General features: G+C 33.9%; 3 protein-coding genes across 4 annotated transcripts; all 3 read left to right on the top strand.

Annotated features, from left to right (window-relative positions):
• The first annotated feature begins 150 nt into the window (after window positions 1-150).
• Window positions 151-7,265, top strand: LOC116138038 (ER membrane protein complex subunit 7 homolog). 2 transcript variants are annotated; one of them, XM_031423749.1, is made up of 7 exons: window positions 151-331; window positions 3,582-3,625; window positions 5,318-5,429; window positions 5,690-5,753; window positions 5,842-5,958; window positions 6,055-6,163; window positions 6,860-7,265. In XM_031423749.1, exons 1-7 carry the CDS (start codon window positions 237-239, stop codon window positions 6,943-6,945), a joined length of 627 nt encoding a protein of 208 aa, XP_031279609.1. In that variant the 5' UTR covers window positions 151-236; the 3' UTR covers window positions 6,946-7,265. The 2 variants fall into 2 exon arrangements, with proteins under 2 accessions (XP_031279609.1, XP_031279608.1); XM_031423748.1 differs by lacking the exon at window positions 151-331 and adding an exon at window positions 3,183-3,367.
• LOC116138029 (uncharacterized vacuolar membrane protein YML018C-like) lies at window positions 1,185-2,523 on the top strand (the record flags this gene model as incomplete). The annotated part of the gene is made up of 5 exons (XM_031423737.1): window positions 1,185-1,266; window positions 1,362-1,463; window positions 1,563-1,680; window positions 1,771-1,906; window positions 2,214-2,523. Coding segments are annotated over 5 exons (501 nt in total), but the record flags the coding sequence as incomplete, so codon positions are not given.
• A 1,075-nt stretch (window positions 7,266-8,340) lies between the features above and the next one.
• Window positions 8,341-12,463, top strand: LOC116138067 (hydroxyproline O-galactosyltransferase HPGT2-like). The gene is made up of 12 exons (XM_031423785.1): window positions 8,341-8,495; window positions 8,939-9,002; window positions 9,215-9,264; window positions 9,357-9,547; window positions 9,918-9,978; window positions 10,074-10,146; window positions 10,553-10,676; window positions 10,775-10,862; window positions 11,053-11,103; window positions 11,401-11,472; window positions 11,665-11,777; window positions 12,052-12,463. Exons 1-12 carry the CDS (start codon window positions 8,371-8,373, stop codon window positions 12,072-12,074), a joined length of 1,035 nt encoding a protein of 344 aa, XP_031279645.1. The 5' UTR covers window positions 8,341-8,370; the 3' UTR covers window positions 12,075-12,463.
• The last annotated feature ends 884 nt before the right edge of the window (window positions 12,464-13,347 follow it).

Raw genomic sequence — 13,347 nt, 5'->3', positions numbered from 1 at the left:
ACTCGGGTTTAGCAATGTGCTGTTTAAGTAGCGCTAGCGCAGCGTATTACCGTGGAGCAACAACATTCGATCCAATTACGGGTTGGCCCACAAAAGCTATCAACGTTCCAGATTTCATAATAAAACTAACCAAAATAGAGACTGTATTACCCAATACAGAGCAGAGCGGAACACAAGTGTTCTTTTAGTTTTCATCGTTAGCTGTTGGACTCGACTCTCTGCAAATCTCTTCTAATATGGTGTCCACCTTCAGATCTAAACCGTTTCTTGCGATACTTTTCCTGCAGTTATGCCTTTCTCTTATCTCTTCCGCCCTTGCGCTGTCGCCTGGGTACGAGCTGTACACTTTCGTGATTGCTCCTTTTGAATTTTTTTTTTTTTTAATAGTTTTTTGTTTTTATATAATTCGATACGGCCGGCCAATTGAGGTTTGGTTTTTGTGTATTTTTTACCTAAATTGCTACACATCAATTTTCTCGGAAACCAAACAGAGTTTTCTTTCTATCTCTATTGGTTAGGCCTAGATAATGTTGAGTTCCATTTTATTAGGGTTATATTTGTTTCAGTGCTATTAAATGAAACAGAGGACCTTATTATTGATGTTTAACTTGTACATATACAAGACTTCCACTACTTGGTAGCATCTGGGAAAATTTCTTATTAACAATGAACTAGTGCTGGATAATTATATTTTTCTTATTAAAAATGAACTAGTGCTGCCAGTCAATATAGTTAGGAAGAAAGAGAGGTAAGGGGTTAGCAATTATCCCAGCTCTAGTGCTCTTAAGTTCAAAATGTGTTTTCTCTTCTTATCTATCAATTTATTGTATTATTTTGAACCGTGATATTTATTTTTGGATTCTGAGAAGATAAAGCTTGTGGTTAATAAACTTTCCCTATCGCCTCAACTTTTCCCTGCCTATTATGTTTCATGGCTTTTCTTTCTCTTATATATGAGGGGTTATACTTAAAGTGTGCCCCTCTGGAATTGTTTTTGTTTTAACGAAAAGTATAGAGCCTTGTTGCTGTGATTGACCCATTACCTGATCTGCTTTAAGAAATCAAGAAGCAGACCCTTATGAGTATATATATAGTTACTGATATTTCTGGCAGCCTGTTATTCACATACTTCTCTATTAGCTTGCTCTTTGTAATGTATGAGTTTTTGGCATTGACTGTAAATATTTGTGTTTAGCAATGGGAAACGCTCTTTGGTTGGAGATCTTTTTGGCCTTCTCTCGGCCGTGTCATATGGACTATTCACAGGTTAGATAGTCTCTCTTACGAATTTCATTGTCCTTCTTCTACTGTATTTCGACAAAGTATGACGATACCTTTTACTTAACAACCTAATGATGCAGTGCTTCTTAAAAAGTTTTGTGGTGAGGAAGGAGAAAGAGTTGATGTACAAAAGTTGTTTGGATATATAGGATTGTTCACACTTGTAGCTCTATGGTGGCTGGGTAAGAATCGTTTTAATTATTGATGCATTTATATGTCACCTATTAGATTGATTCATTAAGTTTTTCACACACAAATTGTCTGCTTGACTTTTGTTTCAGTTTGGCCATTGTCAGCCTTGGGCATCGAGCCCAAGTTTACGATTCCTCATTCAGCTAAAATGGATGAAGTTGTTATTGCCAATGGCATTGTTGGTAGTGTCCTTTCAGATTACTTTTGGTATGTCAAACAACCTGTTTTCATACTGGTGCTATAGGTATTTGCATTTTCTTAACCTTGTAGTTTTTCTTATCCTTTTTTTCTCTCCAGGGCATTATGTGTTGTATGGACCACTCCGCTAGTGGCCACATTGGGGATGTCACTCACCATTCCACTCGCTATGGTGGCAGACATGGTCATTCATGGCCGTCACTACTCAGCAATATACATTCTTGGCTCAGCTCAGGTATGATATTTATCATAAAGACGCATCTGTCTTGAGAATATTCTGAATTAATTGAAAAGATTATGTTTACGAAGATATTCTTTTCTCTTAATTACCCCCCAGAAACACGACACATACAGCCATGAGTCATCTTTTCTCGTTTAGATATGAAAGTGAACTGGGTATTTAAGCATTCAATAAGAAGATCAAGGAAATTGCAATTTTAAGAATTGAAATCACTTCATTCTGATTACATCATATGGCTCAATCAACTTTTTTAGCAGCAGCTACATGTTTTATGTATAATGCTCTTTTGATGTTGTTGCAGGTTTTTGCAGGATTTGTAATAGCAAATCTTTCAGATTGGTTCTCAAAGAAGCTGGGACTATAGCATTGCGTAAAACTGGCAAATCCAAATTCTTTACTGGGGCATTCTCCCTTCCATTTTGTATCTGATTTAACATTGTACTCTTCCTCCTCAGTATGAGTTCTTGGCTTTCAAAAGAAGAGGATGAAGTTACTTCTGTAATTTGTGAACTAAAATTGATTCTGTAAATGAAATTTTTGTTGTCTTGCCATAAATGTAGACAATCCCTTTTGGTAGAAAAAAAGAAAAAGAAAAATCATTTGTTTTTTAATTTTCTGTGCATATAATTTTTAATTTCTTTTACATGCATTTTTCCTAGGCAGCCGAGCTGCTCGAGCTTCACTCGAGTAGAGCTGATTTCAAGTCTAATAATACTCGATTCGAGTAGCTTGTGAGTTTGACTCGAAATTGGCATATTATGTAATATTTTAAATTTTATAGTAATATTATATATATAAATTAGCATAGCTACTAATAATTACATTTTTGATTGGATTGCAACTGAGTCAACCTCGAGCTTGATTTGCTCGAGCTCGATTTTGACTCGATTGTAATCAAATCAAGCTCGAGCTTCTAAATACTTGGTTTGGTCATGTTCGATTGCAACACTAATTTTTCTAGAAAAAAAATTAAAAGAATAAAAGGACGTGGATAACATAAATTACTTAAATTTAACTAGTTAATTTGAGACTCAATAGAGCAAACTGATTGATTTAAATTAATCAATTTATATTTTTAAAGAATTAAATTTGGATTGAAGTTTGAAGGTACAAAAATTATAGTTTAACTCGGGTTTAGCAATGTGCTGTTTAAGTAGCGCTAGCGCAGCGTATTGCCGTGGAGCATCACCATTCGATCCAATTAGGTTGGCCCACAAAAGCTATCAACGTTCCAGATTTCATAATAAAACTAACCAAAATAGAGACTGTATTACCCAATACAGAGCAGAGCGGAACACAAGCGTTCTTTTAGTTTTCATCGTTAGCTGTTGGACTCGACTCTCCGCAAATCTCTTCTAATATGGTGTCCACCTTCAGATCTAAACCGTTTCTTGCGATACTTTTCCTGCAGTTATGCCTTTCTCTTATCTCTTCCGCCCTTGCGCTGTCGCCTGGGTACGAGCTGTACACTTTCGTGATTGCTCCTTTTGATTTTTTTTTTTTTTTTAATAGTTTTTTGTTTTTATATAATTCGATACGGCCGGCCAGTTGATGTTTGGTTTTTGTGTATTTGTTACCTAAATTGCTACACATCAATTTTCTCGGAAACCAAACAGAGGAAGAGTTGTCTTTCATTACATATAATTATTTATTTCTCTGTTTTTTGCAGGTCTGCTGATGGCTACACTATCAGTGGTAGAGTGAAGATTTCAGGTGTGCTTTTAAGAAGATTTAATTTTAATTCTCTTTAGATCAATAGATTTTGAAAGTTTGGGTTAATTTTCTCATATTTCAATTTATCCTATTTCACTTAAGTTACATTGTTTATTGTGAGATTTTCGTGTTAATTTATGCCTTGATTATTGAATAGCGGGTAATAATTAAGAGAAGTCCGCATAATGTTGAAGGAATAAAAGTTTAAATAGTGCTTTATCGTTGCTGGTTGACCATTTTATGCATATTTTGCTGTCTCTGGGTTTAGCTTTTTTATTTTTGATCTATTGTCAAATATATATGCTCTTTGTTGTTTTACTACAATGGAAGGACCCTAAGCCTTTTCCCATTTACGTTGAGTATAACACACTTCTTGAAGACACTCGTCAAATTTGGTATTAAATTTCCTCTTCAAAATGTTGAAATATTTCAGCATATCATCAGTGCAGCTAAGGGCATCTCCAACCCACGTCATTTTGGTGTAAAAACACCAAAATGGCGTGGGTTTTTGCTCCAACCCAACGTTGAGCGTCACGTTAATTTGGCGTAGCACTGTAGCGCCACGCCAATGTCAATATATTAATTTTTTTAATTTGTGTAAGTTAATTTGATATTTTGATTATTAAATTTTACACCAAAAATGATGAAAAATTAAAAATAACTTTATTCAATGCAAATATTACTACAATAACTAAAAATAAAAATTAACACTAATTTAAAAACACTAAATCTAAAAAGCTTGAATGGACCATATCTTTTGAGTTTGAATGAATAATATCTTTTGAAATAAGTTATAATCTAAAAAGTTGAATAGACATACATCTTTTTGAATTAGCTACAAATCTTAAAAGCTTGTCGTAGATGAAAAAGTTCGATTTCAAAATTTTCGCTCAACATAGATAAATCAAGGATAAAAAGGCTCAACATGCTTTCGAATACATTAATTGATCATTTGTGGGAAGAACATCTAATTCGAAAATTAAATTTATCAATTTGGAATTTTACATTTGTGTTGTTGTTGTTTTTTTTTTTTTTTTTTTTTTTTTGTATAATCCCTTTTATATTAGATGTAATGTTTTTCTATATTAAATGTAATATTTATTTGATTAAATAAATTCTTAATTTTATTAAATTAGTATAATTTTCAAAGTAATTATTATTTAATAAAAATATCATTCCCAATATTTAATTAATATATACAAAAATAATGAGTGAAATAGATTAATTGTTGATTATTACAATAAAAGAAAAAGAAAGAGAATATTCTATTTGGTGTAATATTTGGTGTAGTGGGTTGGAGATTCAATAGTGTTTTACACCAAAATTTGCACCAATTTGGTACAAAACTTGTACCAATTTGGTGCAATGAGTTGGAGATGGTCTAAGAAGCCAGTCATTTGCTGTTCTCAGCCAGGAAATTGAAAAAACTTCAGTTTAGTGAATACATGCTGGAGCTGCCTCTGGTGCTATGTTGTTCAAGAGATGGTTCCAAGATGGACAATAAAATATTTGTGGAGATAATATCTTAGAACAATTATTTTGTTATTGCTGACTGTGGCTTGGTTTTCAATGTATATAGTTATTTATGGTTGTCATGTGTATTTCCCTGCATGTTTATTCCCCTATTATGTCTTCTTTTGTGATGATTATTAATTTACTTTCAGAATCATTATTGCATTCTGCATTTGGCAGGTATGGGCACGAAAGTGTTTGGTTCTTCTGGTGGAAAAATATCAAATGCCAAGGTTATACTCAATGGTGGCCGAAGCATAACATTTCTGAGGCCTGATGGATACTTTTCATTGTATCCTACTATTGCTGTTTTTCTTATGCATATTTGAATTTAAACTTGACTGTGGCATCTTTTGAAGCACTATTATTCTTTTTGTTCTTTTTACTTTTTATATAACTGTATTATTATTCTATTATCTTCCCCATTTTTTGTTTTGTTTATTAATTTTTTTATTTTCTAGTACTACATATAAATTTTTGTATTAATATGGAAGGACTGCTAGTGGATTATTCTTTCAGCACATTATGTTTCCTTAATGTGTATGCTTTAAGCCATAACATGTCAGCAGGGACTCATTTAATTGAAGTGGCTGCAATTGGCTATTTCTTTTCTCCAGTAGGTTTTCTCTATCCATAAATTCAGTCAAGTTTTGATCATTTGTGAATCAGATTTCACATGATTGAACTCTTTTGAAACTGCTTAGGTCCGAGTCGATGTTAGTGCCAGAAACCCTGGCAAGGTTCAGGCTGCATTGACAGAGAACAGGCGGGGTCTGAATGAATTGGTTCTAGAGCCATTGAGAGAGGAGCAATATTATGAGGTTTATTCACCTGTTCCTATTCATCTCAATGGTTCATTAGTTCTTAATTATTATACATGCTGTGCCTCATGTTTTCTTGTATTTTCATTTTTGCAGATTAGGGAACCGTTCTCAATAATGTCTGTCGTGAAAAGCCCAATGGGTCTCATGTTGGGATTTATGGTGGTGGTTGTGTTTTTAATGCCCAAATTAATGGAGAATATGGGTTAGTACTCTATTTGGTTTATAACGGTTTTATGTTTCACATTTCAACCATGGCCCTCTTGAAGGACTGACTTGCTGTAGATTTATGTGGGTTGACTTGGCTCTTGGAGAGCAAGCTTGCCTTAAAAATGCATTTACTTTCCTGGATTTTGTTTTTCAACTTCCAAAATTTCAAAATTGGGCTAAATAATGGTAAAAATTGAAATTTTCTCATGTGGTATATTCTATTGATTTGAAACCCTAGAGACTTAGGAATAACAGTAGGAGTAAATTCATTAGAAAATCCAATAGGTTTTAGGATTTTAGTTTTATTTGTATTTTACTTCAATCTTATTTCCTTCTTAATTTTTTTCTATTCAATTATGATTATAATTTTAAGGCTATTAATAGGCACAAATCTTGATGATTAATCAAGAATATTGAATCTCCTCTCCCAATTTCTCTCTGTAAGTCCATGAAACATATGGGGGTTGACTGCATTACTGAATGAGACATATGTTTTTTGGATTTTTCAGGGATTTAGCCACTCCCATTGAATTTTGTGCAATTTGATTGTAGAATGTATACGGACAGCACATTATGTGAAACGACTGTATACTAATTAGTTGCTGTTTGGGTGACAACGCATAAAATATTATTGATTGATAATGGTTCCATTATTCCTACTTACTATAGCTATCGGTTGTGTTATTGATAGATCCGGAAGAGATGAGACGTGCACAAGAGGAAATGAGGAGTCAAGGGGTTCCCTCTCTGGCAAACTTGTTACCGAGAAGCAGTTAGATATTTGACTGGAAGTGCCAACCCCTTCAAAATGGGCTCTTCTGCTATTTTCTAAGGACCTAACTGGTCCCTCATGAGCATCGTTTGCTGGCTCTGCTGTCTGCTATGTCGAGCAAAGCGATTCTATAAACAGATTATCCATTCTTTGCACTCAGAATGATATGTACACTTATTTTATGCCCCGGATTGTGTAAAACACTTTTGAGATTATGTTAACAGTTAAACTATAAAGGGGGTTTTAACTTAACATGAAAGCTTGTTTAGCATTTGTGTTTGAATCTTGATAATGACAATCTATCAAATTTTGTATTTGCCATTAATGTTTTGTTTAAGCACCTGTTGTTATTGTTATTGGTCTTTTCTTTTATCAATTAAGTGAAATACAATGGATTTAAACATTGTATCTCAATCCTTCGAATGGCTCCTTAAATATCAGATATCCTTCTCGTTATAGAGTGGTCTATTTTAGTTAAGAGTAAATATCATTTGGACCCCTGATTTTTTGAATTAATTCCCCTATCCCTTTTTAAAATCACATGAACTGCAAATCAGTATAGATAGCACATAGCACTATAGCAGGGAGTATATGATGTTTCAGAAAAATTATAGGGTTTGAGGTTATTTTTAATAAAAATCAGAAAATACTGGATAGATCCTCTGAATTTATAATTTGAAATTACTGGAAAGTTTATTCTTTCTCTCTAAGGCCGAAAACTTTCCTTAATTGACTTATTTACATACCTGGCCCTTGATGTAACCGTCATTTCGTCTGTTATAGTGTTATTCATTCACGACGACTTGATACCAAACGGTCACTCACCTTCAAATTTCTCATTCACCAAATAGTATATACATAAATAAATACATTAGATTCATATAAAGAGTTCATTTCTCCTTCTCCAGCTTTGTTACTTAGATTGAGCAATTGCGATGGACAGCTTACCTAGTTCGACGAAATCCGAGAGGAGGTCGAGATCGAAGCCTCTGCAGACATCCAAACCTTCGCTTGTCATGGCTTTCTTCTNATACCCTATCCCTTTTTAAAATCACATGAACTGCAAATCAGTATAGATAGCACATAGCACTATAGCAGGGAGTATATGATGTTTCAGAAAAATTATAGGGTTTGAGGTTATTTTTAATAAAAATCAGAAAATACTGGATAGATCCTCTGAATTTATAATTTGAAATTACTGGAAAGTTTATTCTTTCTCTCTAAGGCCGAAAACTTTCCGTAATTGACTTATTTACATACCTGGCCCTTGATGTAACCGTCATTTCGTCTGTTATAGTGTTATTCATTCACGACGACTTGATACCAAACGATCATTCACCAAATAGTATATACATAAATAAATACATTAGATTCATATAAAGAGTTCATTTCTCCTTCTCCGGCTTTGTTACTTAGATTGAGCAATTGCGATGGACAGCTTACCTACTTCGACGAAATCCGAGAGGAGGTCGAGATCGAAGCCTCTGCAGACATCCAAACCTTCGCTTGTCATGGCTTTCTTCTCTTGCGTTGCTTGGCTCTACGTTGCCGGCCGGTCTGTTAATCATTCTCTATTTCTCTCCTGTTTGGTTCCCTAGAAAATGTAGGAAAATTCCTTAGGTTCTGGAAATAACACATCTGAGTTTAATTTTCAAATTGTTTTAACAACACTGTATGCCGCTGTTATATGTAGCTCCTGAATTGATTACATAATGGTACTTGTAAAGTGTTTGGATACGTGAAATTCTGATGCCTTTGTTGTATTTAATTACAATGTATGTGACCACTTTGATTGTTCCAGCGGTAGATTTGGCTTCGATCTCGATTTTTTCCTTTATTGATTTTGAGTCATTATATTATAGCTTCAGTTCAAGATTAGAGCCTTTTTTTTACCGAGTGCCTAACAATTTGTTAAAATTTTCCTTTATACAAAACTGATGATAGAGTATTATTTATGATTTTTTTTTCCCTGTTTCTTTTCGTTTTTCTAATAATCAGGCTGTGGCAAGATGCTGAGAACAGAACATTACTTACAAGTCTTCTTAAGAAGAATTCAGAGCAGGTTTTACTCAAGCTTGCTTTTATATTATTATTCTGGTTCTTTAGGCTCTGTTTGGTTGCTAGAAAGTGCAGTAGTAAATGACAATTTTTACTTTTTGTTCCTTGTGTTATCCTGGTAACCAAATTGAGTGATCGCAACATCTGGTGATATCTTATTAGTTTTTGGTTTTTTCTTTTATTTAATATGTATCTATGGTGTTTTCTGTGTGGCAGAGACCCAAGGTTCTTACAGTTGAAGATAAGTTAATGTTCCTTGGATGCAAGTACGTACTTGATTTTTCTTTTGTGGTTTCCTCTGATTGATTTGCATTGTTGAGATGGTTCTATGTGTTTGAATTTGTGTTATTACTTTTAGAGACCTGGAGAGAAGGATTGTGGAAGCTGAGATGGATTTGACATTGGCCAAGAGTCAAGGGTATCTAAGGAACCAGTTGCAGCAAAGCGATTCTTCTTCAGGAAAAAAGCTTCTTGCTGTTATAGGGGTTTATACTGGATTTGGTAGTCGTTTGAAGCGAAATATGTTTAGAGGAACTTGGATGCCCAGAGGTTAGTTCCAAGCAATTAATTATATGTTAGAAGACTGCAGCTAAATGAAACTTGAACCTTTCTGATAATGTCTTAATGAAAGTTATTATTGTGAAGCTAAAATTCTATATCTTGTTATGCAGTTAATTTCAAAAATCTTTACTATTGTATCACCCATTTTCAAGATGTGATCTGTGATATTTTGTCAGATTGTGACATTTGTGGATTCTGTTTTTCCTTATCCTTTCCCTTTCAGTTTATGATGTCGTAGATCGTGTCAATAAAATCCATGATTGTTGCAAAAAAAATTATGATGTCATATGATCAGTAGCTGTAAGTAGAAATATATGTGCTTTCCATCTGCATATTTTAAAAATTATTGTCTTTGCAGATGATGCTTTGAGAAAACTTGAGGAAAGAGGAGTGGTCATACGTTTTGTTATTGGTCGAAGGTTTTCCTACAAGCTCTAACCTTATGTTAATATCTATATGCCTTGAGAACAATGGATGATCTTTGATAATAATTTTATTCTTTTGAAATTGGCAGTGCCAATCGTGGTGATAGCTTGGATCGGAATATTGATGAGGAAAATCGCACAACAAAGGACTTCTTGATTCTTGTAAGCAGTAATAATTCAATTTACTACATTTTATTTGGTTCTAATTTTTACCATTGATTTTGAATAAATGACCAGAAATAGATCATGAACATATGGTACAAGAGTAGTCCAATTATCAACATGCTTCAAAATCTAATTTGTGAAATTTTCATTTTTCCTTTAAAAAAAGAAGGATACCCTGGATGAATATTAATTATGTCGTCTGCATTTTGATGATCAATCTCTTGTTGGGGTATACCAATAGTTTATAGACAGAATTGATCAAAAGCCAATCTCCTTCCTTTTTTCTCCCCTCCAAAATTTCAAGTTTTCAGTTGTGTATTGAGTAGATTTCCAATAGTTGATTATCTAGAAGTTCCTGAAGTGTAATATGTAGGAACTGAATATGTCATATTATCTCTATCAGGAAAATCATGAGGAAGCTCAAGAAGAGTTTCCTAAGAAAGCAAAGTACTTCTTCAGCACTGCAGTTCAAATGTGGGATGCAGAGTTTTATGTAAAGGTTGAGGACAATATTGATCTTGATCTAGGTAGATCTTCTCATACGTTCTGTTTCTACAAAATATCATTAATTAACATATTCTAGTTCATCAAAAATTTTTGATCTACTTGTTACCTGGCATGACAGAGGGACTGATTGGACTTCTTGATCGTAGTCGTGGTCAAGATGGTGCTTATATTGGATGCATGAAGTCAGGAGATGTCGTAACAGAAGAGTATATTACCATATCTTATTTGACTTAATTGTGATTGCTTTTCTTGTTTCTCTGTGGTGGATCTTAAACATACATTCACACTCATGTTTCAGAATTTGTCGTTCTTTAATATATTTCCTAATTCATTTCAAATACTAGGAAAAAGCATACCAATCCAGAATTCCTCATTGATAATCTTTTTGAATTTCAGGGGACAGCAATGGTATGAACCTGATTGGTGGAAATTCGGGGATGGGAAATCGTAAGTGATCTAGCTTATAACAAGAAAGTATGGGACTCACTGATCATATTTGTCTTTTTCATACACTTTTGTATGTATCATTGACCATCATAATTCATTGGTAATACCTTAATTTATATGGTTTGTGTATACTTCTGTAGTCTCGTGTCACCTTTTATTTTTTATGACTTGGTTCTCCTTGATTTTAGTTTTGTTCTATTGATCGTATAGTGAGTGACTGTAAGTGAATTTTTCTATTGTGGAAAATTTCCTTATTTTATTGATAGTCCTGAGTATGCTAACTTTGTCTCCATTCAGGTACTTCCGACATGCATCTACTGCAGTTATTGTGCTCTCCAAAAATTTAGCTCAGTATATCAACATAAACAGGTTAGCTATCAATTATATGGTTGAGAAAGGGGGATCTATTCGGTTATGAAGTTCTGGTTAATTTATTAATTTTCATTGTGTTTGCCTGTTGACTCTATGCACTTATGCTGATTTATAATACCCTTGAAACATGTCCAATGTAATGCAACAACATGAGCTCCAATCTTATGTTCCATTCTTTGTTGCATGTAGTGCATCTCTGAAGACTTATGCACATGATGATACATCAGTGGGTTCCTGGATGATGGGTGTCCGAGCAACGTATAAAGATGATAATCGTCTTTGCTGCAGTAGCATTAATCAAGGTGAACTTCCTCCCTTGGTGTCAACATTTGGTTTGTCTTTCACTTGTTAATTAGTGACCGAAATGTACAAATCTAATGACAAGATGGATAAATACTTTGATATTCTAAAATGATTAGAACAATCCCCTTTCTTCAGAGCCTTACTGTAGGGCAGTTGGTTTCTTTTCCTTGATTAGGGTTGATTTGAAGTATGAACCATTGATCAAATTTTTTGAAAAGAGTGACTACCCATGCAACTTCTGTTGACAACCTGCTTTCTATTCTATTTTTTCAGACAAGGTGTGTGCCTTGGCTTGATCAAAGGGGCAGCTCGTCTTTGTCTGGACAAACTAGTTCGACTTCTGGCATACAACTAGAATTTGTGAGGATTATCATTGCATTTTCAACTTGCTGTGCATGCGCGCGCGTTGGTTGCATATTGCGGTGCGGTATTTGTGGGGCATCAGATCATTCTTTTTAGATAGAGATTGGGAGAATTTGTTTTTTTGTTAGGGTTTACACAGGTCAATCTAACTACAATCGTTGTGGTTGCTAACTGCTGAAATACTGGTGACAGAATATTTGCCTGTTAATTTAGAAGCCACACTGAAATTTCCTATGGAGTACAACAGTTTTTGTTGGTTGATCAGTTAACTACTTGAGTTGTAAATTTGATTTATGCCAATGCCTTCTATTCATATTATTTTTATTATTTTATGAACTTCTCAAGAGCATTTGTGATCCTAGACAAGAGTTTATTTTGGGACCATTTTAATAATATAAGCATATATTAAAAAATTATTTTAAATTTATTTTTCTTGCCTTTTGAGATGCAAAATCACTAATTAAACTTTTATATTCAAGTTTAGAAACCAAATCTTTTTTAATTGATAATATAGTTAAATTACATAATTTTTCTTGTGGGAGTGAGAGGTGGATGGCGGGCCACCAAGGTCAGGTAAGTGAGGGGTTTTGGGGAGGGGGCTGAGGGGACGAAGATGATGGTGTCGGGGAAGGTCAACAACAACGGATACATATCGGAAATAGTTGTCGCACGTAGTGAAGAATGAAAATGGGTTCAAAAATCAGCAAAAATGGGCCAAATTGAGGGTTGTCAAGGCTGGGAAAACATTTTGGAAATGATTAAGTGATGAATCTGGTCGATTTTGGTGAGAAAATTGACCGGAATCATTACTTTAATGTCAACAGTGACACTATGGCAGTGTAGAGGGATAAAGATGCAATATTTTCATCATTTTAGGGATTGAATGAGTGTTTGAAATTTTAGACATTTAAATAATTAGTTTAGCTAATTTAGGGGTATGAATGGAAAATATGGTTTTTTTGTAAATTTATGTAAAAAAAATTATAATGAATTTGTGCCTTTTTGCTTTTTTAGGGCCTTTGGACCGGTTTGGATAAAAAAATTATAAACTTTTTAGGTTAAAATAGTATGTTTGTAAATCTATTTAAAAAAATCTTAAAATAATTTTGGACCCTCTTTTTATGCTTTATTTTTTTTGGGGGCCTACCCGTTGGGCCGGCATTTATAAAAAATACAGATGATGGTCGTAAGTCGTAACAGCATCCA

This window comes from Pistacia vera, unplaced genomic scaffold (genome assembly GCF_008641045.1).
Source record: "Pistacia vera cultivar Batoury unplaced genomic scaffold, PisVer_v2 Contig338, whole genome shotgun sequence".
In the NCBI taxonomy this organism is placed as follows: domain Eukaryota; kingdom Viridiplantae; phylum Streptophyta; class Magnoliopsida; order Sapindales; family Anacardiaceae; genus Pistacia; species Pistacia vera.
This window is presented reverse-complemented; position numbering and strand designations above follow the sequence as displayed.